This window comes from Lolium perenne, chromosome 1, assembly GCF_019359855.2.
Source record: "Lolium perenne isolate Kyuss_39 chromosome 1, Kyuss_2.0, whole genome shotgun sequence".
NCBI classification, from domain to species: domain Eukaryota; kingdom Viridiplantae; phylum Streptophyta; class Magnoliopsida; order Poales; family Poaceae; genus Lolium; species Lolium perenne.
This window is the reverse complement of record NC_067244.2, coordinates 208,647,565-208,672,924: the sequence shown is the minus strand read 5'-3', so window position 1 is coordinate 208,672,924 and position 25,360 is coordinate 208,647,565. Positions and strand designations below refer to the sequence as shown.

General features: G+C 47.9%; 3 protein-coding genes across 3 annotated transcripts; 2 read left to right on the top strand and 1 right to left on the bottom strand.

The window, feature by feature from the left end:
* Positions 1–12,314: 12,314 nt before the first annotated feature.
* LOC139834012 (B3 domain-containing protein At1g49475-like) lies at positions 12,315–13,952 on the bottom strand. The gene is made up of 2 exons (XM_071824395.1): positions 13,947–13,952; positions 12,315–12,674 (listed from the first exon to the last, which is right to left on the bottom strand). Exons 1-2 carry the CDS (start codon positions 13,950–13,952, stop codon positions 12,315–12,317), a joined length of 366 nt encoding a protein of 121 aa, XP_071680496.1.
* Positions 13,953–17,469: 3,517 nt separating this feature from the next.
* Positions 17,470–18,678, top strand: LOC127336874 (F-box protein At5g65850-like). Its single transcript, XM_051363741.1, has one exon. The coding sequence runs from the start codon at positions 17,470–17,472 to the stop codon at positions 18,676–18,678; it is 1,209 nt and encodes a 402-aa protein (XP_051219701.1).
* Positions 18,679–22,633: 3,955 nt separating this feature from the next.
* On the top strand, positions 22,634–24,343 carry LOC127322371 (microtubule-binding protein TANGLED1). The gene is made up of 3 exons (XM_051351150.2): positions 22,634–22,877; positions 22,979–23,121; positions 23,202–24,343. Exons 1-3 carry the CDS (start codon positions 22,773–22,775, stop codon positions 24,082–24,084), a joined length of 1,131 nt encoding a protein of 376 aa, XP_051207110.1. The 5' UTR covers positions 22,634–22,772; the 3' UTR covers positions 24,085–24,343.
* Positions 24,344–25,360: the final 1,017 nt, after the last annotated feature.

Sequence of the window (25,360 nt, the reverse complement as noted above, 5' to 3'; positions counted from 1 at the left end):
AAAGGACTTGGAGAAATTGGTTCGAAGAGTTTCTCGACTAGCCAAGAAGGATCCTATTCCCTCCTCTTGTCGAGTAGAACCATACAGTGCTTCCAATCCTCTTCCCGAGGTATTTTGTCTTCTCGAGTTTTTGTCTTGTTCTAAACTTTTCCTTGCATCTCATTGTATTGGTATCTCGCTAATTTTCTTTTGTCGCTATTTTCTTGCAGAACCATCCTACTATGGCTTCCCTTCCTCCTCTTCCTGAGGATGGAGAAGTCGAAGAAAGGACCATTGTCACGGATGATAATCAGGAAGCTCCATCTTTTGTGAACGAACCCGTGGATTCTCGAAAATCTGCGGGTCATTCTGAAGATACTTTATCGGCACAATCTCCTCCCCCCGCTGTCTCTCCAAGAGGCAAAAGGAAAAGGAACGATGTCGAAGATTCCGGCACTTCCAAAGCCGAAGAAATTGATCCTTCACGTCAGAAGGCAGCTTATGATCCTTATCTTGGATCCTTCGTCAGCTCGTAAGTCCTTTTTACTTTTCTTCTTATTTCTGTACTCGAAATGTTTATCTTGTCTTGATTTTAAGCTGTCGATTTTTAACCAACAGTGATGACGAGGAAGAAGTACCAAGTGTTGACGTGGCTCCTCGAACAAGCACGTCACATACTGTACTTGCCTCAGACACGCTAGTTGAAGGAGAAGAATCCTCGCCTCCTCAACAAAACGTCGTCACCACAACTCCGCCAGGAAGCCCCCTTGCTCCTTCACCAAAAAGGACAAGGGTTGAAAAGATTGTTGAGCCTGCCCCTCAATTGGGCAGTTCGTCGACTCTGCTCTTGGATGATGTAAGTTTGTTGATATCTGTGTTTCCCCTATGTTGCTTTTTTTACGTCTTCACTCTCTTTTTCATGTCGGTGCTTCTTTTCCTGCGTTCTTCTTTAATAGCCCATGATCAAAGAGCTTCTCCGCATTGGGTCCCAATTTATTGGGTACCGTGAGTATGCTAGCAGAGCCGAAGGTAACAACTTTTATACTTGCCGTTTTTCCTTGACTTTTTGCTCTTGTTGCTTGTCGCGATTTTTGATCTTTCCTCTCTCTCTTTTTTATATCTCGACAGAGAAACTTGCAGAGGCCACCAAACGTGCCGACGCGCTTGCTCAAAAACTTGAGCAAAGTGAGGCGGCTCGTAAGAAAGCCGAGCTTGTTGCTAGTGAAGCCAAAGCCGAGGCTGATGACGCTAGAGCAAAGGCTGCTAGTGTCGAGGGATTGCAGAAAAAACTTGAGGATGCTGTAACTGCCTTAGACGAGCACAAAGCTGCACAAGCTTCTCGTGAACAAGGAATCCTCAAACGTCTGAAATCCCAAAGTCGACGCACTTTCAGTAAGTTTTTTGATCCCTTCTATTTTTACGAGAGTCACTGTTTTTTGTTGTTTGACCCACATTTTATTTCCTTGGCAGACCAAACAAACTAGGAATTTGATCTGTCGAATCCTGTCGACGACCCTCTCATTGATGCACTTTCCTATCTGGAGCTGCATGGGTCCGAAATTCGTGAAGGCGTGGCCAATGCTAATGCAGGATTGTCGGCGTTGTTCCCCTACTTCTTCCCGAAGAAAGAGGAGCCCTCGACTTTCCTTAATCTCGCCAAGATGTTCAATTCATCAGAAGACCTTGGACTGAAGATGCGCCAAGAAAATATGAAAATTGCTGTCGAAAGCACTGTCGCTTTGGTTGCTGACAGTCAACAGGCTGTTGATTGGACGAAAGTTGGCGACACCGAGCAGATAGAGCAATCAAGATGGAGGTCGTTGATTAAGGCAGCCAAGCCCAACACGAAGAAGATCTTGGCCTATCTCGGGATCAAACCAGCGTCGACTCCTAGCTCATCAAGGCCGGAGGTCTAGTTGCATGCCTCTTTATTTTTCTTTCTATGTTTCTTTTGCTCTTGTCGCCAAAGTAGTCATTTGGCGACACGTACTTCCTTAGCTCCACTGTAATGCCTTTGTAATTATTCTGAGAGATCAATGAAAACTCTATCTTTGTTTGTTGTTTGATGTTGTCTTGTCTAAATTTTAGTTGATATTTGATAACTATACTCCGTCTGCCGCTCCTTCCAATATTTCGCCCTCTTCTTCTCGCTCGAGGGGAGCTTTTGTCTTTATCGCACTGTCGAAGATACCTTGTCGCAAGAAGCTGGACGAACTTCGACAAGAACTTCAGTATGCGAAGAAGCAAACACTTGTGATGATGGAAAAGTCTCATAAATCATCTGAAGCCGAAAAAATTGCACTTCAAAGAAGCTCGCGAGGCCGTGGCTGCTAAGGAAATTGCTGCTTCCGAGGCTGAAAAGGCGACTACTCGAGAAAATTTCATGCTCGAGTTAATGAATGAAGCCAGTGCTGATATGTCGGGTATGCTTGTTTCATCCTCCGATATCTTTTATCTTCATGCTACGTCTCTTGAAGTTTTTCTGCTCCTTTGCTTTAACAAAGTTCCTTTATCGATACTCATTGCGGAAGAAGAGAGGGTAAATACTAGGACGAACCTCCTTGTTAACCTTTCCCTTGATCATGGTTCTTTGTTTTGGGCTACGCCAGAAAGGACCCGCCAGGTTGTCAGATTTCAAGATCGCGTTTCTCAAACTCACGATTTCCTTGATTTCTGTACCAAGATCCTGTTCATGGTTTACAATTCCATGTTCCCTCGGAACGTTCAACCAAAAACTCTTCCTGAGGTAATGGAAAAATTTAAGGACGCTCACAAGATCCATGATTTTGTCAAAGCTCAACTGGTGGCTGGCGCCGCATTTGCTCTTATCATGCTTGAGATATGCCACTCGAAACTTGACCTGACCAAAGTTGTTGCGAAAGTTCATGAGAAGGTAAAGCGCCGAAGAGTTGGTGTCGACCGAATTAACACGAAGGTTTCGCCTATAGCCGAGGAAATGATTGAAGACCTTCTTCGGATGGATGCCGACTTTTTTGCCGACGGTCATTATGCTGACTTTCTTGGCGCTGCTCCCGAAGAAGGCAGAATTACCCTTGATGACATACTGCATCAGGAGTAATTATTTTCCTTTTGTAGATAACTCTTCTTTTTAACCTATGACTTTGATTATATATTGTGAAGCAAACGTCGTATTTCTATATTTGACTAGCCCCCGAGTATTTCGGTGGCTAGTTGTTGCGAGGTTTTTGAACCAAGGCATTCATTATGGTGAATATCAGCCCCCGAGCGTTTTTATTGAGTACTATTTTGTATTTTGATTGACTCACGAGGTATTTTTAATACCAAGGCGATGCTTTTTTCTTTCGACGAACTATATTGAAATTTGTCGGGTTCGAGACTTTGAGCATGTCGATAAAGAAAAAGTTATATTGACACTATCTTTATTATATTGCAGCACCGCGAGCCCGCCTCATTAAAAACCTTTCCCGGCCCCACTCGGTGCCCCGAAAAAGGAAAAGAGTGCGTCTGAAAACTCGCGGGCGTTTCAGTACATTGAAGTTTCATAAGGATCGTATTTCAGCTCTAGGCATAGAAACGCCTGAGTTGCGCCACGTTCCAAGGGTTTTGCTCCTCCACCCCTGTCTTCTTGTCCTTTATTCTGTATGCTCCTCCTCCGATTACTTCTGTGACGATGTAAGGGCCAAGCCATGGTGACTCGAGTTTTTCATGACTTTTTTGCGTGAGCCGAAGAACTAGGTCTCCCACCTGAAAAGACCTCGGCCGCAAACGTCGACTGTGGTAGTTTTTCAAGTCATGTTGGTATTTGGTTACCCTTGATAGTACTTCGTCTCGAGCTTCGTCGAGTGCGTCGACGTCGTCCTCCAACGCTGCCATAGAAGTTTCTTCATTATATTCAGTGACTCTGGGGGAGTCGTGCTCTATTTCTGTTGGCAGTACTGCCTCTGCTCCATGGACTAGAAAAAACGGGGTCTCCTGTGTCGCCGTATTTGGTGTTGTTCGGATGCTCCACAACACACTTGGTAGTTCTTCTGGCCAGGTATGCCGAGCTTTTTCCAGTGGTCCTAACAGGCGTTTCTTGATGCCGTTGCAAATGATGCCATTGGCTTTCTCGACTTGCCCATTGGTTTGAGGATGTGCAACTGATGCAAAGTGCAGCTTGATACCTACTTCCTTGCAATAATCTTTGAATTCGTTGGATGTGAAGTTACTGCCATTGTCTGTGACGATGCGTGGGGTACTCCAAATCGAAGACGAGGCCTTTTACGAATTTTACCGCAGATGCTCCGTCCGGTGAATTTATCGGCTTCGCTTCTATCCACTTTGTAAATTTGTCGACAGCTACTAGCATATACTCCTTTCCTCCTGGCCAGGATTTGTGTAACTTGCCTACCATATCAAGTCCCCATTGGGCAAAGGGCCATGACAATGGTATTGGTGCTAGTTCTGCTGCTGGAGAGTGGGGTTTTGCGGCAAACCTTTGACACGCGTCGCAAGTTCTTACTATTTCCTTAGCGTCCTCGATTGCTGTCAACCAAGAGAATCCTGCCGAAAAACCTTGGCTGCAATAGCTCGACTACTTGCGTGGTGGCCACAGATTCCTTCGTGTACATCCTTCAGAATTATTCTTCCTTCTTCGGGTGTGACACACCTTTGCAGGACGCCTTTGAAATACTCCGCTTGTATAATTCCCCTTTGACTACCGTGAAGGCTTTGGAGCGTCGAATTATTCGCCTTGCCTCGACTGGATCATCGGGTATTTCTTTCCTGAGGATGTATGATATGAACGTCTGCATCCATGGTATCTGTATCACCATGACCAGGTCTTGTTCTTCTTCTTCTTCCTCTTGCTCTTCCTTGGTAGCCCCCGAGGGTTTCTTCTCCTTCTTTTTGACTTTGTTGATTTGGTGGATCTCTCTGTTATCTCTTCCCAGAATACACCTGGCGGGACCGCAAGGCATTGCGACCCGATATTTGCAAGAACGTCGGCTTCGTCGTTGCTCAATCTACTAATATGATTTACTTCGCATCCATCGAACAACTTCTCGAGCTCGTTGTACACCTCCTTGTATGCCATCATGCTATCATTGACTGCGTCACATTGGTTCATAACTTGCTGAGCCACCAGTTGTGAGTCGCCAAAGATTTTTAGTCGAGTTGCACCGCAGGCTTTCGCCATCTTCATCCCGTGTATGAGAGCCTCATATTCTGCTTCATTGTTAGATGCGTTAGGGAACGTCATCCGAAGGATGTACTTCAACTTATCGCCTTCAGGTGATATGAGTACTACTCCTGCGCCAGCCCCTTCTAGTCTTTTGGACCCATCAAAGTTCATGGTCCAGGTTCTCGACAAGTCTGGAGGTCCTGTGTTTTGCAGCTCCATCCACTCTGCGATGAAATCTGGCAAAACTTGCGACTTGATTGCTTTTCTTTTTTCATACGTGATGTCCCGAGGGATAGTTCTATGACCAAAAGGGAGTCTCGACCCGTATATTCTGTATTGTTTAGTATATTTGACAAGGGAGCTTCATTGACCACTATGATCGGATGTGCCGAAAAATAGTGGCGCAATTTTCGTGCTGTTGTGAACACTCCATATGCTAGCTTTTGGTACTGAGGGTACCTTTGTTTTGAGGGCGACAGAACTTCGCTCACGAAGTATACTGGCCTCTGCACTCCATGGATTTTGCCTTCTTCTTCTCTTTCGACTACTAGCACCGTGCTAACCACTTGAGGTGTGGCTGCGATATACAGCAGGAGAGGTTCCTTTTCCTTTGGTGCCACCAAAATTGGTGGTGTCGAAATTTTGCGTTTCAAATCCTCGAAGGCTCTATCGGCCTCTTCATTCCATTGAAATTTATCTCCTTGCTTTATCAAAGCGTAAAATGGTAACGCTTTTTCTCCTAGCCTGGCGACGAATCTGCTCAATCTTTGCGACTCGCCCAGTTAGCTGCTGTATCTCTTTCAACTTTGTTGGCTTCCTCATTGTTACCATAGCTTGTATTTTGTCGGGATTTGCTTCAATCCCTCTTGCTGAGACTAGGAACCCCAGGAGTTCTCCTGCTGGGACACCGAAAGAACACTTCATCGGGTTCAACTTTAGGCAGAATTTGTCGAGGTTGTCAAAAGTTTCTTTGAGATCCTCGATCAGCGTTGCCCCCTTTTTTGACGTTATGACGACATCATCGATGTATACTTGCACGTTTTTCCCGATCTGTGTTGCTAAACACTTCTGCATCATCCTCTGATATGTTGCTCCCGCATTTTTTAGACCGAAGGGCATTGTCTTGTAGCAGAACACGCCGTAAGGTGTAATAAACGCTGTTTTGGCTTCATCATCTTCTTTTAATCTGATCTGGTTATAACCAGAGTATGCATCCAGAAAGGAAAGACGTTCACAGCCTGCCGTGGAGTCGATGATTTGATCGATCCTTGGGAGGGGAAAGTGATCCTTAGGACAATGTTTATTGAGACACGTACAGTCGACGCACAGGCGAAGGACTACCGTGTGTTTCTTCGGCACCATCATCGGGTTAGCTACCCATGTAGCTTCAGAGATATCTCTTTGATAAAACCAGCCTCCTCGAGTCGATTTATTTCGGATAGCATGGCTTTGCGGTTTGGTTCCGAAAAACGCCGCAAAGGTTGTTTGATTGGTCTTGCTACTGGATCCAAGTTTAGGTGGTGCTCGGCAAGTTCCCTGGGTACTCCTGGCATGTCAGCTGGACACCATGCAAAGATTTTCCAGTTCTCACGGAGGAACTTGACGAGCGCTTTCCTATGCGATATCCATATTTGTTGCAATGGATGTCGTTTTTTTCGGGTCTGTCGGGTGGATTTGCACCTCCTTAGAATTTTTCTCGGTATTGAAAGTTGACTCTTTATTTGGCCTTCCAACGTCTGGCAGTACGTCGTAGTCAGTCATGCTTTTTGACGCCAAATACTCAGCTTGCATCCCGAAACTTTCTGATAGCCGATGAAAATCCTTGTCGCATTTATCGGCTAAAGCGAAGCTTCCTTTGACTGTGATTGGTCCCCTTGGTCCAGGTAGCCTCCACAACAGGTATGTGTAATGTGGCACTGCCATAAATCTAGCGTATGCTGGTCGTCCCAACAAAGCGTGGTACTGCGACGGAAAAATCTACGACTTCAAATTCCAGCCTCTCGATTCTATAATTCTCTCGGGTTCCAAACTGAACGTCGAGGTTGATTTTTCCCAGTGGATAATTTGGCTTCTCTGGTGTGATACCGTGGAACCTTGTGTCTGTTGGCTTCAGGTTCGCTAAGGATATGTTCATCTTCCTCAATGTATCTGCATACATGAGGTTTAGCTCGCCGCCGTCTATGAACACTCGAGAGACGTCAAACCCTGCAATAACTGCTGGTAGAATAAGTGCTGACTGCCCTGGTCGAGGAACTTGTTGCGGATGATCTGCTATGGTGAACCCAATATCTTGCCCTGACCAATTAAGATACTCGACAGTTGGTGGAGGCATTTTTTCTGCCATAAACACTTGTCGTGAGATTACTTTCTGAGCTCTATTTGATGGCCTTGCCTTCTGAATCATCGACACCGCTCCATGAGAATTGGGATCAACGTAAGGTGGTGGTGGGGGTGCTGCTGCTATTCTGAGCTGATGTCGATTGTCGTCTGTGATTGCGGGAGGTGGTGGCAGGTGGATCTCGCTCCTGGGTTCCCGAGGATTTCTCTGTGCTGCTCGAGCATTAGCGTGCTCTGCATGCCTTAGCATTGCCTGAAAATTTCGACAGTCTTTCTGCAAGTGCCCTGACTGTCTTTTACCGTTGTTGTCAATGAAAAGTGCATCCGACACGGCCCGTTCATCATCTCTTCGGGGGACATGAAAGGCCTTGGGAACACAGGCCCGCTATTTTGTCCGTTGTTGCGAGAATCATCCCTGTTGTCGCTTCGCTGCTCACTGCTTCTCTGATAATCATCTCTGTTGTTTCCTCCTGTATTTGTTCGAAAACCTGCCGAGATTTGTCCTGGAGCGTCGTAATTCTGGTACTGCCGAGGAAACCGTCGCCTTGGTTGATAGTTTCGCCCCCGGTCCTCTTCTGGCGACCTGTGTCGTTTGTTATAGACAGCATCTTCTCCATCTGCCCATTTGTTTGCTATCTCCATTAACGCAGATACTGTTCTTGGATTGGTTCTCCCCAAGTCCTCGACAAAATCTCCACGCTTTGATTCCTGCAACAAACGCATCTATTGCTCTCTCGTCAGATATATTTTCTGCCGAGTTTTTGATGATATTCCATCTTTGGATGTATTTTCTCATTGACTCATCTGGCTTTTGTCGACATGCTCTCAACTCCTCTAACGACGCAGGTTTTTTGCACGTGGATCTGAAGTTCTTGACGAACACGTCCTCGAAACTTTCCCAGCTGTCGATAGATCCTGGAGTGAGTTTCTTTATCCACGATCGTGCGGCTCCACTCAAATGCACCTGAATGCTTTGCATGGCTGTTGCCCTGGTTCCTCCCGTGAGCTTCACTGTCTCCAGATAGTCGACTAGCCAATCCTCTGGATCTTGAAGGCCGTCGAACTTTTTGAAATTGTCGGGTAGCTTGAATCCTGAAGGGACTCGAGTTTTTCGGACTCTCCTCGTGAAGCATGGCAAGCCGCACATATCTTCGTCGTTAAGCTCCGGAGATTGCCGATGATCCCTTCTGCTTTGTCGTGCTCTGTCGACTCTTGCTTGTGCTGCCGTATCTCTTGCTCCACTTGGTCCTTCAGGGGCTGCCGCCGTTGCTTCTTTGCAGGTCGTGGACTATTTTGCCTTGCTGTTCCTTCGGGAGGCGTTGAAACGAACGCTGTCCCCATAGCTCCAACTCCTGCTATCGCCATATTGTATAGTGTTTCCCTTGGATCACCTGGAGGTGGTTTAGACGCGAGGATAAAAGCTTGTGTCGCCATATACCCAGCTTCTGGTGTCTTAGGGATAATGTTTCCTCTTGTGTCTATCGACATAAAGGACATGTCGAGGTTTTGAACCAAGTGCTCTCTTCTCGCTTCGGGTATGTGTTGTAACCTTGATCTTCCTCTGTTCCGAGCCTCCCGTGGCTATCACCCGAAGTTCTAGATTGTCGACTCAGATCTGCCCTTCTCTGCTCGGATGCGTAAGCTGCCTCCTTTCTCCTGTTCAACTCAACTGTCTGTTTTTCCAATTCCCTCGCAGCTCGTGCGAGCCTATATTGATATGCTTGCAATTCCTCTGGTGTGGCCGTGGTAGCCATTGGTTCTGTACCGTTCATAGCTCTCGCGGCTCTGTCCCACGCTGTTTGTGAAAGTTGGACTCTATCTCGCGGCTCTGGCCCGACGTATTTATTGCCCAGGCCTTGTCGCAGATTGGAGGGATCGACGTATGGATTTCCCAGATCGTCGAAAGCCTCAGATGTTTCCTCTTGATCTTCAATGGCATAAATCTGATGATACTTTGTACTCAGATCTATGTTGGGTTTGGTGGCATCATCGTTTAGATTGATGAAGACCTTGCCCACTGTGATAGATTTGTCGATGAAGTCATAGCTGTCGACATCGCTTGAGCCATCGCTTATATATGAGTCCGCAGATGACTCAAACGACATGTCGTTGAAGATCTTGGCGAGTTTCTCTCTTGTTCTGGTGCTGATGTAGCGTGTCGCCGAAGTTTCTTCTTCTCCTGACTCGGTTGACGACGCATAGCTTGAAAAATCGGAATCGACCTTCGACGATCCCGACGAAATCGGAACCTCGACACGATACGATCCTTCCTTCTCGACGCGAAAGTGAAACCTTCCGAACGTCATCTCCATGGGCTCCGCCAGATACGCATATGCATCCAAACGGGAGGGTGGGTGAGGAACAAAATCGACAAGACCAGCAGCGATCTGTTTACCTCGATCCATTGTGTTGCTTGCAGTTGATGATGTCGAAGATCTTGAACGTGCCATCGAGATCAGATCCTTACGCCTCTAATTCCCACAGACGGCGCCAATTGATAAGGTATCAACTTGTCAATGCCTATGGATTGTAGGCTAGGGTTTAGTTAGAAGTAGAGGGCAAGTAGATCTCGAAGGTTTCAGCCGAAAAGTACTCGACGATTATGAAAATTAGGGTTTGCAGATAATGATTCGATGATCTCCTCGTCCCTCGACTCCCCCTTTATATAGGAGGTGGAGCCAAGGGATTCGTGTAGTACAAATTACAGAGTCCGGGACGGTTTCTAACTCATCCCGCCAGATTACAAAATAACATTTCCTATTACAACTCTATCTTTCCTTAAATACATCTTGGGCTCTCGAATCCTCTTATTCTTCGGGTAGTGGGCCTTCAGTAAACCCCGGGTACTATCTTCGGCAAGCCCATTTGGGATGCCTATGTCACTAGTAGCAACAGCACATCCACAACCTTAGAACTTTCTGTCACTGTCCCAGATTTAATGGAGGCATGAATCCACTATCGAGCATAAATACTCCCTCTTGGAGTCACAAGTATCAACTTGGCCAGAGCCTCTACTAGCAACGGAGAGCATGCAAGAACATAAATAACATATATGATAGATTGATAATCAACTTGACATAGTATTCAATATTCATCGGATCCCAACAAACACAACATGTAGCATTACAAATAGATGATCTTGATCATGATAGGCAGCTCACAAGATCTAACATGATAGCACAATGAGGAGAAGACAACCATCTAGCTACTGCTATGACCCATAGTCCAGGGGTGGACTACTCACACATCGATCCGGAGGCGATCATGGCGATGAAGAGACCTCCGGGAGATGATTTCCCTCTCCGGCAGGGTGCCGGAGGCGATCTCCTGAATCCCCCAAGATGGGATTGGTGGCGGCAGCGTCTCTGGAAGGTTTTCCGTATCGTGGCTCTCGGTACTGGAGTTATTATCGACGAAGGCTTTAAGTAGGCGGAAGGGCAGGTCAAGGGGCATCACGAGGGACCCACACAACAGGGTCGCGCGGCCAGGGCCCAGGCCGCGCCGCCCTGGCGTGTCGTCGCCTCGTGGCCCCACTTCGTATCCTCTTCGGTCTTCTGGAAGCTTCGTGGAAAAATAGGACCCTGGGCGTTGATTTCGTCCAATTCCGAGAATATTTCCTTACTAGGATTTCTGAAACCAAAAACAGCAGAAAACAACAACTGGCTCTTCGGCATCTCGTCAATAGGTTAGTGCCGGAAAATGCATAATAACGACATATAATGTGTATAAAACATGTGAGTGTCATCATAAAAGTAGCATGGAACATAAGAAATTATAGATACGTTTGAGACGTATCATCCCCCCCCCCCCCCGCGCCCCCTTTGCAGGCGTCCCTGGAGGGCACGACGTATGGGCTAACTTCAGACACCGCTACGCTTCGGCCCAAGCCTACCGACGACGGGCCTCGCTTCGCTCGTCAGAAGTTAACCTCCCTTTAGTATATGAATTTGGATCACAATATAACAGAAACGAGGAAAGTGGCTGAGGTGTAGATGTTCCACCGCGCCTTCCCCCTCCCTCCACCCCACGCTGCCTCCTCCCTCTAGTAGACTCGCGCTCTCAGCTCGCCGCCATGTGGATAAATCGAGCCTCCGCCTCGTCGACTTGCCCGGCTGCCCCATGAGAACGAAACAGTGGGAGGGGAAATGAGATGAAATAGAAAAACCAGGCTCAGCTGAGTTAAACCAAAAACCAGACTAAAAGAGTAAAAAACCGAGCGAACACTACGACCAGAGCCTACACGAATGGGCCGCGTCTAGATTCGCGCCGTAAACACAAATAAACGGCCAGTAATCTGACTTATGGGGCGCGTTTGGTTGCCTGCACCTAATTCCTGCACCACTGGCGCAGTGGGAAGGAGCCCCCTACGTGTCCAAGAGAGACCATGGGCGATAAAAGCGACTTTATTTGGTGGTCTGTCCAGAGATTTTTCGGCCCCATGGAGATTTGGGCTCTAGCCGTTTGGTAGGTCGCTTTCCAGGCCTTGTAGCAACCCAGAACGGCGCCCCTGTTATTTGGTTGCAACCCATAATCTGGTTCTGGTAACCTCTTCCCTTCAGTGGTGAGGTTACCAGCGATCAACATCACAAGTAAGAACACAATCATAGATGACATAGCAGTGATCATAGACGACACAAGTTCACGACACAACATTTTGCAGACACGATCATAGTTCTGGACACGGCAGACAGGATCATAGTTCAACACACTAGACACGAACAGGAACTAGACACGACATGGTACCAGGTTAGCTTCAGACATGATGCTCGGAGACGACACACCTGGTGTCATCGCCATGGTACGGGCACCTGCTCACCACCTCAGTGTAGGTGTGGTCGAAGATGATCACACTGTACTAGAAGGAGGACACCTTCCTGAAGGTGACAAACTGGCCTACCTTGAGCTGATGGGCGATGGCGAAGGCCGTCCATCCCTGGTCGATGAATGCGTCATTGCCTTCTCTCCTCGTAGTCATCCTGCAGTTGCATCCGGTGTTGGTGGTGACGATGATGTTGGAAGGAATTTCTCTGAACCACTTGACGAAAGCTTTAGGGATCATGAGCCGGCCGAAGGTGGGCTTGAAGATGATTTTGAGGAAGTGGTCCGGCCCTGCCTCCTCGTGAAAGTGGCCGACCTTAGCCGGCCTTCCACGATGCTTCTTCGCCGGCCCCTCGCCAAGAACCTCAGCACGTGACCCAAGCATGATCTTCTCAGTCTGCCAGAAGAACACAAGCAATTAGAGGTGTGCCTGCTAACAAGTAGTTAAGATGAACACAGACATTGATAACATTAGTAAGGCCTCATACATTTGCTCACACGGCAGGCATAGGGAATGGCCACAAACTAAGTGTACTATGCTACGACAGTGGCACACATGACTAAGTTTGAGGCCACCACCTAGCCTTCCACTATGCCTTTGTTGAATGATTGTCCAATGCACCAGACATACCAAAACAAGGTCTCATATGTAGGATCACACAGCAGACAAAGACATTGTCCCCAAACTAAGTCTAGTGTGCCAGTAATATGGCACACATGACTAAGTTTAAGGGCAGCACCCTGCCTGCCGTTGTGTCATAGTTGAATCATTGCCCAATGAAGAACTGAAGAAGCAGAAACATGCAAAGCAGAGTATTAGAGGTCTCATACAATGAGGACATATGTAGGAGATGTTTGAATAGAACCAATGGCATGGTCATGTTAAGTCATGTCATAGGTTCTGATCAATCATCTCCTCATACTATGATCCCAGGTTATAATCATTGGCCTAGTTCAATCAAGAAACAAGACAAGTAGCACTTCAAATTGAGTACATTACGAGTGGTAGTTAGGGTACATTACAAATTATACTTAGGCCACATTACAAATTCTCGTACAGTACATCTACATCACATTCATCACTCGTCACAAGTAGCCATGATCCTCTTGAGCTTGTCCTTGATTGCAAAGTTCACTTGAAGCAGATTGTATATGTCATACTCTAGCTTTCTCTTTTCAGCCTCCAAAGCCTTTTTTCTACCTCTCATTCCTGTTTCTTAGCCCTCATCACTTGTGCTTGTGTCCTCTGCATATTCTTGAGCATAGCAACTTCGTTCTTCAAGTCCTCCCACTCCTCTTGCGTCTGAACAAACTAGCGCGACTCAGCTTAATCTTTCGCACAACAATCACAACATGCTAAACCCGAACACAAAAAACCTTCCCCTCTATGCATGCACAGTACAATCTGCCAGTTTCACCAATCCAAAGCCCGGTCTAGGAAGGATCTACCGCAATCCGATACTAGAGTAACAGATCTAAGCAAATCGAGACTGTGAAAATAAAAAACTGGACAAGAACAGCAAGAATGGAGACAAACACCGGACAAACATCAATTTGAACGCTATCCTAAAGGAAACCCTAGCACATCTAATGTGCATGTCGTCGCAAATGCCCGAGAATGGCATGTTCTACCAGAACGAGTACGAAGGTGAGAAGGAGAGGTCCTTACCGCCATTGTTCCGGCCAAGGACGAGCTCTAGGTCGCGGGCAAAGTCTAGATGCCGATGAAGACCGCGGAGCAGATTGCGGACAATGTCACGGTGCTGCTCATCGAGGTCTCCTCCGCCAGTACCAGTGCTCCTCCGTGCGGCGGTTCGGCGGATTGGTCGGCGGGAGGGAAACCGCCGGGTGATGTGACAGTTTGGGGGAGGTGAGAGTGCGGTCACGAGTGAGAGGAAGGAGAGGGGAGCGGTGAGGCTAATTTTGGCACGTGTTCCCGAAGGGACACGGCGTTTCCGCCTCCCTTCCCCATGCGTGCAGCCTTCTAGCCGCAACAGGTCTGGCCCCGGAGAAACTGCCATTCTGGGCGTTCCTCCAGGGCCTGTCTCAGGAGTGCTTTGAGAACCGTGCGATGCAACAACGCGGCTCGGCCCAGGCATCCAAACGGGCCGAAAATTGCTAGCTCCATGCGGGTCAAGGGGCATGCAGCTTACCAAACTCGCCCATGACGAATTGTGATTTCATCTAGCTAAAAATTAGGAAACATATCCATTGTCTCGCCTCTAAGACTAGGTCATGGATCATTGATAGTTTTGGTTTCCTACCTATGGGAAAAAGTGAAGTGTTACGATATTTCCTGTGATATGAGAGAACGACATTTTTAGTAGAACAATTGTGTTGGATATAACCCAAATAATATACAGTGAAACCGCATCATCAGTTCGTTCGGAACATTCTTTTTTTTTTTTCATATATTTTCTAAGAGTACACGGTCTCACAGCATCTCTAACAGATGGTGCAAATTGGAGTTGGTGATGTAAAAACCGTACGTCACATGTAGCGAAAAATTGTCTGTCCAACAAATGACCTTAAGCTATTTGGTGATGATTTTTTTTGCATCGTGATGTATATCTTGGACCAAGTTACCCAAATATACATCACAAGGAGAGGTGATGTATCCTATATTCTGACGTGTCGCGCAGCCCAACAACAGTTTGGAAGCTTCATTGCGCCTCTTTCTGCTAGCTGTCTCGTCGCCGCCGCCTCGGATTTCTACCACATTCGCCACCCGCGAGACCTAGAAAACTAGATCCACCACCACGAGGCCCGACACACCGACCCCCGCAATACCGTGCCGAATCGAGATCGATACGTCGTCGGGCCGCCTCTGGATGCCACTACACTATCCTAGATCATCGATGGGTTTCCACGGTGTGCGGAGGCAGAATTCTGGCCATTGCGCCACGAAGATACGATGGACGGCGCTCGCTAGTGGCTCGGGACATTCACGTCACCAGAGCTTGCCGCACGCGCCTATGACTTCTGTGTGTGGACGTTCAGCTGACCGCGCGCCGAGATGAACTACCCCGACGTGGAGAGCCTCAAGGAGGCCGAGTTCATATCGCCGTTGGTGCACATGGTCACCCGGGAGCCGGAGAAGGAGAATTTCTATGCATTTTTGCAGATTAGGGCGCAAGAGGCCAACGAGGAGGCAATGGTGAAGATTCGCCATGATCACCCCGAGCTCGTTCAGTTCTAGATCGAGTACTTCACGGCGAGGGAGAAGGCCAAGAAGAAGAAGGATAAAGAGGTTGCGGTAGTGGTGATCGAGGGTGGCCCCTCTACCATTGACCTCTCGTTGGGCTCCTCCTCTGAGTTGGACTCGGGCTTCTGGAACAACCTCGGAAGCTCTGACGATGATGACAGGGAGTGAACTTCCCCTGCGCCACCGATGTTTATCTATCCTAGTGTCGAGTTTAAGGTCAAATTTTCTATCGTAGTGCCAAGTTTAGGGTCAAACTATCAAAGTTTAGGGTTCAAGTGTTTATCGGATTTTAGGTTTTTATCGTGTCGATGTTGAATTTGGATATATCCATTCTATCCTATAAACTAGAAGTGTTTGAAACTAGTATTTTCAGTTTCAGTTGTTCAATTCAAAGTATAATTTATCGAAGAAGCAGGATTTGGTGCATATGTGATTTATTTTACATCACCTGTTGCGGCAGGGATGCACAATACATCATCTTGTATGCGGACGTTTTTCGTGATGTAATTTTTTCTGGCAATGTGTTGTACTCCCTCCGTCAGTCTCATGAAGCATATTGGAGGTTTGTCAAAATTTAGATGTATCTAGATGCTAGCCATCTAATATCTAGATACATCTAAATTTAGATAAAGTTTAGACAAGTTTAATAAGAGAGAGGGAGTATATCGTTTTACATCACTAGTTTTTGGTGACGTAAAAGAGATGATCTCAGGAGGAGTACAAAGTATTTTTAGAGCTCCCGCAAGCATAATTACCCCTGACATGTTCCTGTAGAATCTCTCTCTTTCTATTGCGCCCGTTTGAATAAAGATTGATCAATTCACTCGAAACTATTCCCAAAAGGAAAATTAAGCGAAAGCGTGGCCGACTGAAATCACGGCAAAGTTTTTTTTTTTGAGGGAAAATCACGGCAAAGTTGAGTACCAGTCATAAGGTATAACCGGCTTTAATCAAAGGCTAGGATCCAACGCGACGTGGAAACCCTAAACGAACGCCGGCAAGACAAGATATTAATAAGAAACCAATCAAAGCTTATCTCTTCTGCTACAGTTGAGAGAGGCGACTCAGAGGCGTCTCGCTGGTTCTGGTCTCCGCCGGCGAATCCGCTGCTCCCCTTCACCTCCGGCCGCCGTTTCGGCACCGTGAGGTGGGGGGGAGCCCCAGTCCTCGTCGTGTATAGGTAGGTTCGTGTGCGTGTGTCCTCCCGACGAGATCGAGACGGTGGCGATGGCGTCGGTGTGGTGGTGGTCGTCCTCCCCCTCTTTTCCCCGTTCCGGCGCTTGCGTCGGAGAGGTTGTGGAGGCTGTTTGGTGCTCGTGCTTGGCCGGCGAGGCGGTGGCGGCGGTCGAGCTGGAGCCTTTTGTCCCGGGACTTCTTCCCTGCTCTGTTGGCGCGGGCTCCGGCGCCGGCGGTGGAGCCTCCGGGGTTCTGTTCAGGAGCTTGTGCTTGGTGAGTCTGCAGCTGTTCCCCTTGGTGTGGAGTTGGATGCAGGCCGAGCTGCTGGTCGCTGCCAGCGAGTTCGTCCTGACCGCCGGTGTGGATCGGGGCGGCGCCCCCGCCGATGTGCCTTCAGCCTCCTCTAGAGCCCGGCGTCCGCGTCGGGTGGCTACTGCGGCGTCTTCAAAGAGGCCTGGTCCTCCAAAGATTCAGTCCGGCGACTTAGCTGCGGCCATGGGCTTCTTCGTCTCTCCTTCCGGCGACTTCGAAGCGGCGTTGATGGCGGTGGCCGATCTGGTTCATCTCAGAGGAGCCCGAGAGCTTGGTTGTATTTTCTTTGTTTTCCAGGGTTTCTTCTGTATGTTGGGGACAGCTGTCCCAGTTCTGGTTGTGTCCTGTATCTTTGTTTTCCTTATTTAATATATCAGAGCTTGTTTTCAAAAAAAAAAAAAGACAAGATATTAATAGGTCAGATGCCTAGCTAGAGATCCAGGTGACCCCCGTCCACACCTATCGTCCATCGACGCCGCGCGCCCGCCGTGCTGCAGCAATGGATTCGCAGGAGGGCACCCGCTGGCGATTCCCAACAGACGCCTTCGTGGAGATCCTGCTACGGCTCCCGCCCAACACACGCCGTCGTTTCCGCCTCGTCTCCCGGCACTGGCGCGACGTCGTGGACGAGAGTTGGCTAATGCTTCCGCACTGTCCCAAGACTCTCGTCGCCCCCGAAGAGGGCTCACCGTTCGTCATCGACGACAGAACAGGGCGCCGAAGGGACCTGTGGAGCAGCAGCACGCCTAGCCGCTGTAGAAGCATGTGCATCGTCGGCACCAGCAACGGCCTCGTCTGCCTGTGCGACAACGAGGTGCGTGGCGGCCCCATCACCGTGGCCAACCTGGTAACCGGCGAGACCCTCGACGCCCCGCCTCTGCTGCCATTGCCACCGCCGATTTACGATTGTGGCCGACTGTGCGATCACGGGCGCTGGCACCTGGCGTACGGTTTCGGGTACCTCCCGGCGACGAAGAGGTACAAGGTTGTGCGCCCGCCGTGCCGCTTCGACGACCAGGACTGGGAGTACTCTACGCTGCAGGTATACACGCTCGGGGAGGAATCCTGGCGGGAGGTTGCGATCCCAACCACTATCTCGGGATGCAAACCTGGCCTCGGGTTCGTGAGTATCAATGGCACGATGTACTGGGCATCGGCCGACTGGTCCGTCGTGTCGTTTGACCTGGAGGAAGAGCGGGTCATGCGCTTCAAGCCACAACCGTTGATACCCGAATCCGACGATCCCACTCACAGGTGGTTCCTCACGGAGGTGCATGGGAGGCTAGGCATTGTCTTTAAGCGCTACTCTCTATTTATGGAGAACGCTGAGGTGTGGGTTATGGACAACACCGAGTGGAACCTCCGGTACAGTTTGCTGGTGAGCTCGCCCCGAAATCGTCCGGGGCAAAGGCCGAGGGGGTACCAATGTTTCACACGCCCGCACTTTGTTCAGTATAGTGATCATGTACTGACATGGGAGTCGAACTCCAGCGATGTTGGTTTGTACAAACACAAGCCACAGAAGAACAATACAAGCAGTGGTTCGGGTAGCGGCGATCTCTGGGGTGGTGTTGTGGAGATCAATAATACGTGCAGGGAGACATTGGTCGCAGATGTCAAAGACTTCTTGGATTTTTGGGTCTTTGCCTATGTCGAGACTCGGGAGTCACTGAGCGTTTACGCAATTGACAGTGGAACCTCAAAGTAATACAGACACGCCTGATGAGCACGCAAGGTATAGCTCAAGGACTATCTAAGATTGTGAGATGTCAGCCAACATATATGGTTTGCATTCTTTTTTTTAGTGGATGGTGTAGCATTGCTTTATAAAAGTTTCATGGGATCTCGTCAGGGCCGTACCTAAGTATTTCGGGGCCCTATGCAAAATATAAAACCTAGGCCCTCCACAGAAAGGGCGTTGCAGCGGGTATTTGAGAAAATTCCTGAAAACTAATGAATAAAACTTCTACTTTATATATGCTGGATTTATATACTGAACTCTGTGTATATCAATGATGTACAGTCAAAACAGTTAATGGGTAAGCAAATGATTGAAAGCATTAGAAATATCATAGAGAAACTACTTTTTGTTCTTACTGCACAATGTGTATGATGAGGAAATTCGAAATTTGAGTAGCTGACTCTTTTGTAAATCACTTGAGATATTTCAACAATCACGAAGTATGTGAGAGAAACACTTGATCTGAAACCCAAATAGGAACCATAATATGGGCAGATGGAAGAAGTAGCATTTTTAATGTAAATGGAACAGGGAAACCAATCCAAACAACGATGATCAGATCAGACTCTGACGTACACAAAAATAGTGTGAACAAAGGCAGCAATATGAACATCTAGTAGGGAACTTTAGCTTGCAGGATATCATAATGTTGAGGAACTAATTACCTTCAGATTGAGAATGAGGGGTATGGTACATCCGTGCATGCATCAGACAATCTTTAGTTGAATCAACTGTTCCCCACAGCATCTGGAACTGAATCGGATAAACTGCAAAAATGGTTGTTATATCAAATTCATCTAGCTATGACGGATGAATTTGACCCTGATATCGTGAATATCAAAAAAGTTCACAGATGAGCCTCATTGGAATTAATCGAACATCTAAGTGCAATGAACAGAGAAATAAAAACGCACACCTGATCAACTGGAAGGCGAGCTCGTCATCATGCCAATCTGGAGCTTGCTGGTAAACAGATGGATTTGTTTTTATCGGGAATCATCTGGCAGTTCGACCTCGAACAGAGTGGAAGAGGAGATGGATGAAAATGTACATACCGATGACTGAAGATTAACTGATAATTTCCAGCATTGCAATTCCAAGACAAACAACCACGGCTCAAATCTAGATTGTAGAAGAGAGATGGTACAAGAAAATGTGCACCTGAGAATGTTGGTGTGGAGCTCGTGAATACATTCATTTGGAGCAGCCAAGAATACCGTAGGAACACTGGGACAGCCAACGCCCCTATGTACTAATTTTGTCACCAGGGCGCCGAAGGTAGATGAGGTAGCCCGGATGTCGGCCGGCCGGCGCCTTGTAGATGCAAGCCTCAGGCGGAGCTGAGAGCGAGGCTTGCTTATGCAGGCGAAGCTGAGGTCCGCGTCGATGTAGCCTCAGGCCGCCACGGGTGAAGTTGAAGTCCAGGGGGTAGCGTGCAGGCCGGCGGAGATGTGTAGTTGTGGCGGTGAACTAGGATGGTGGTCCCTAAGTAGAATCGTTAGAATAAACGCTAGTTTACTACTACCCCCATTTCATAGAATATGTGTATTTTTTTTAGAAAAAGTCAAGCTAAGTAAAGTTTAACCAAATGGAGGTAGTACTTTCGTCGGTGTCATGGTGCGGTGAGGCACCCTCCCCTGTAGAGCAATAGTGTAGTATAGGATTAGGTCTAGGATCTTCGGCTTTTGGCGATGTTAGGCTTCTTGCCGATGTATAAGGTGCCCCGTATGCTCTTGAGCTGCAGCCTGGAGGTGGTGGGCCTCGCCCTGGTCTTGGTGCTCCTGACGTGGGAGCTGGAGGCGGCGGTCAAGGCTTGTCACGGATCCAGTGTCAATAAGCTCGTTGTTGGGTCCTCAGATCTCGATATGGAAGTTGCTTGCGGTGTTGGTGTGGTCGAGGCTGATTCTTTCTCTCTCTTTGGCAGCCAGTTTGGTGGTGGATGGAAGGATTGGAAAGGAGATGAGTAGTGCAGCGGGGATTTCAAGCTCCTACTTGTGGAGCTCCTGTACTTCGGCGAAGTGACATCATGGTTACCTTTGGTCATCGTGACCACTCCGTGTTGTGGTGTTGCTCGTACCACAGCTCTTTCAACCTCATGGCCGGTGTGCCATACTGGATGCCCTTCCACTATTCCGTCGAGGCGCTCAACGCCAAGCCATCGCCAAGTGGTCTAGTCCCCGGTGGCGGTGCTAACAGCCGTGGCGTCGAGTGCATCTTCCTCCTCGGTGGAGAGGGACCCGATTTCTTTCCCAGATCTTTTTTGTGGGATCTTGTTTGTAATTTCTGAGGACTTGGTTGTATTTTTATTTTCTTCCCATGTTCTTCATGTTAAATGTAAGCCCACCGAATAAATGCAGCTCTAGACCCTTCCGGGTCCTTTCCCTATTAAAAAAAGTAAATAAATGCAACTATATTTTGCATAGGAATATAGTTTTCTGCCCAATTATAATTTTGTATAAAAGGATCTACTACTACAGGCCTTTAATAACTCATCAAAATTAATATCCTGGGTTTATAAAATCATACTCTATTTTGGAGGATCCTATTATCAATTAAATTTTAGATAAGGTAAGCATTTTGTAAGCTCCACCTATGTATAATGTATTAAAAAATAGAAGTCATGAAAATCAAAATAAAATAAATAGAATATTCTCTACGCTTGTTTGGAAATGTCATGTTATTTCCATTTCTTTTTAAAACAAGTGTTGGAAAGTACTTAGAAAGGTCCAAAAATGAACTAAAGGCTTCAAGAGTATAATGATATAAATGAAAAACATTACTCCACCATAACCGAGAAAGCCATTTTATTCACTCTCTTAACTAATTTAAGCATTGTTAGACAAATATTTTAAATGTCACCTAAATTCAAATGGTTGAAGTAAAATACAAATAAGTTGGACTTCTATAAAGGCGGCCATCTAAGATTTTGAAGTTGGATTGTCATGCTAATCGGCTCATATAAATGATTTAAATAAATGGTGAGCAAATTTAAACAAAATTCAGTTTCAATTTCTTTAGAAATTTCTACAAAGTAGCAATCAATAAACTTATTTAATTAAGTTAAAGTTACAATAATAGGAATATTTTTGGATGTTACGCTGAACGAAAAGGGTAACACGTCAGCTTAGTGTTTTTAGGAGAAATTAGCTAGTTTTTGTTAAGACCAAGAAGCAGAAGCAGCCACAAAAGAAAGAAAGAAAAAAGAGAGGTCCCGTTCAAAGAAAAAAAAAAGAACGAGATCAAAGGGGGAGGGAACCCCTCGGCGTGGATGACAGCGGAGTGACCCTACCGCTGAGCAAAAGTTCTCGACTAAATCCACATAAACGAATCAGGTTCTAACCAGGCTAGAAACTCAGAAAGCCTGACACAAGGTGATTCATTAGAAGATCTTGGTTGTTATATTGTGTTGTGTTGTGCTTACTTTATAATCCACTCTCTAAAAGTACCCACACAAAATTATAATAAGGGGTCAAATAAACAGGAAAAATAGGCTAAACGGATGGGGTAACCCGATATCACAAATTTCAACTTTTACAGATGAGACTTGGGCCATGGGCCAAGAAGTGTGTGAAGGGGAATGAAGTAATACCACGATGACAAAACTTGCTTAATTTGTGCATGTCTGGCGTTGTCAACCATTGGTCCTCTTTAAGAACCATTACCCTGAATTTTCTGTATTAGAAGCTCAGAGTCAATCCTTGGCGCAACCGAAATCCCAACCGTTAGGATATGAGTATTTCGCTGGCTTTTTTCTACAACTCCGTATTTGAAATGCTCACAATTAGCTGGCCAGGTATGAATTCTCATCACATGGCAAAATTTGCGTAGTATACAATCTGACTCGGTGGTCCCGCTGCCGTTATTTACGACTCCAGCTGTGGCGCTCTAGAAAGAAAAGTCCGTGCCCCGAGAGACAGGAAGTAGCCGTTGAGCTTGGGGCGACCGTTAGGCTCAGGCGTAGTACCAGCCGCCCGCCTCTTCAAACCCGCACCTGCTCTGCTCCGCTCCGCTCTGCTCATCATCATCGTCAGGCTCGCCCACCGCCCCGGTGCACGACGACCATGGTCGCCAGGAGCCCCAACGCCAAGGCCGACAGGCAGACGGCGGCCGCCATCGCCGCTGCTGCCGCGCTCAACCCCGCCCTCGTCAGGGAGACCCTCAAGAAGGTACGTATGAGATGCCAGGATCTTGATTCGATCAGGTTTTGGGGAAAGATTGTATCTTGTTTGCTGGTTTTGATTGATTGATTGGGCGCGCGCGCGCGCAGATGGACCGATGCATGGCTCGGCTCCAGGAGCTGCAGTACACGGTGGCCGGCGGCGCCAAGGTCGTCTCCGGCGTCAGCCTCAGCCCGCGCAGCACCCGCGGCTACCTCCGCACCAGCATCCGCTGCAAGCAGGAGACCGTCAGGCAAGCCTCTCCCTCTCAATCCCATCCCGTCCCGTCCGATCACAACTGGGATTTCACTGACTAGTATCATGTCTTGGCAGGATGAGGGCAACGCCCGCGAAGAGCAGATCCCCCAAAGGCAAGTTCGGCGGCGCCGACGGCGCGGCGGCCCCGTGGCGGCGGATGTCGTTGCCGGCGATGCTCCTGGGCGAGACGGTGCTGGAGATCGTCCAGGCCAGCCAGTTCGCGCGGGACATCGTGGCGGTCGCCGACCCCCCCAAGACCCCGAACCCCGTCGCGAGGACCAAAAAGGCGACCGCGGAGCAGACGCCGCTCCGAGCGCGCCGCGCCAAGGAGAAGCAGAGCCAGCGTGGCGGCGGCGCCGCGCGAGCCGAGGCCGGCACGCCGCCGTCGCGCGGGCGCGTCCGGTCCCGGATTCAGTTCAAGCCCGCCTCGCCTCTCGGCCGGCCGTCGTCGGTGGCGGCGAACAGGGTGTCCCCCAAGAACCGGCCCTGGGCCAAGAAGACGGTGATGTTCCCCAATCCCGCGTTCTGCGCCCCCACCTCCTCCTCCACCGCGTACGCCTCGCCGTCGTCGGCGAAGAAACAGAAGCGGTTCTCCAGCAGCCGGTCCCCTGTCCTGGCCCGGCAGACGCCGCACAAGTTCCTGGTCAAGTCGCCGCCCAGCGCTCTGGGGTCCAAGCTCAAAAGCCAGAGCAAATTGCTGCCCAATCCAAGGCCCGTCGTCGATGTGTCGCCGCCAGGGAAAAGCCGGCGATGCTCGTTCTCGCCGTCCAGGCTGGCCACAAGGCTCGTTTCACCAATAAAGGCCAGGTTATCCTTCGTGTCTCCGATGAAAGCGAGGAGGACATCGTCGCATGGTGGCGTCGGCGGCGGCAGCAGCAGCAGCATGATGAGCGGGCTCAAGCAGCGACCCGTCGTCAGCTTGACGGCGCGCACCGTCTCGAGCAGGATATCATCTTGATGCGACGGCGCCGACTGTCTCCAGCAGGACATCAGCTTGATGTGAGGTGATCACTCGTGGTGATCTTCAGCGTCTTGCCAAGAAGACGAGCCTTACCATACCCAAAACGGTGTGAGATACTGTACATGGCTTAGTGATCTATGGGTCACTCTGTTACATTCTGCCTTTGGACTTTGGAGCAAAACTGAATCTCGTTGTTTTCATCAACCCAACAATATCTGTAATTTCCTGGATAAACAAGCACATTTTTTCTACAGAACTTCTGCCCATTCCCCATTGCCCTGAACTTTTTTGAGATCTTATTTCACAAAGGAGAAGCCCAGCCTATTACATATCAAATTAACTATTTGTATAATTATCAGGATGCACCAGGATTCTGCTGAGTTCCTCTCATCGCACCTAGTAACCTCGGAGTTTAGTGCAGGCATTACTGAGCCAAATTACAGTTTAGTACAGGCAAAGATCTAGCTGCAGTTTCATGTCTTGCAGTCAATTGAATCTGCTATTACATATCAAATTAACTACTTATTTGTATAATTATCAGATGCACCAGGATTCTGCTGAGTTCCTCCCATCGCACCTAGTAACCGCGGAGTTTAGTGCAGGCACTACTGAGCCAAATTACAGTTTAATACAGGCAAAGATCTAGCTGCAGTTTCATGTCTTGCAGTCAGTTGAATCTGCTTTGAAGGTCTGACAGAACTGCGGCCCTTCCTGAACACTTTGTTTCTGTTAAAACTTTGCTACGGAATGGAATCTTGAGTCTTGTTAGGTACTGCAAATGAACTGAATTGCGTTATCTGGAATAGTAACAATCTCATCAATGAACCGTTTCGCGGAAAAAACATCAAAAATCTTTTATTTCAAGCCGTAAATTGTCATTAGAAATGTTAAGGTATTGATTAGAGGTGTTGATTTTGGGTGATTTAGATTGATATATAGATTCATCAGCAGAGCTAAAGCCCATTTTAGGAGGTAGTGGTAAGTAATTCTTAGTGATTAATTGCTCAACTGTATGTAACATTGATTCAATACACGGAGCTAAGGTTCAGATTATGTTGGTTGTTAATATTAACATTGGATCGGCAAAAAGGCTGGAATCTCCAGTAAAAAGTACTGTAATGGACATATTGTGTTTTAGGCGTTGTTTTTCAGAAAACATTGCATGTCAATATCGAAAAAATTCTATATATGTTGGCACAATTTTTATTTTCCTTTTGAAATTAAGGTAGCCTCTATTGACTTATAAAGCAATGTTACACCATCCACTAACAAA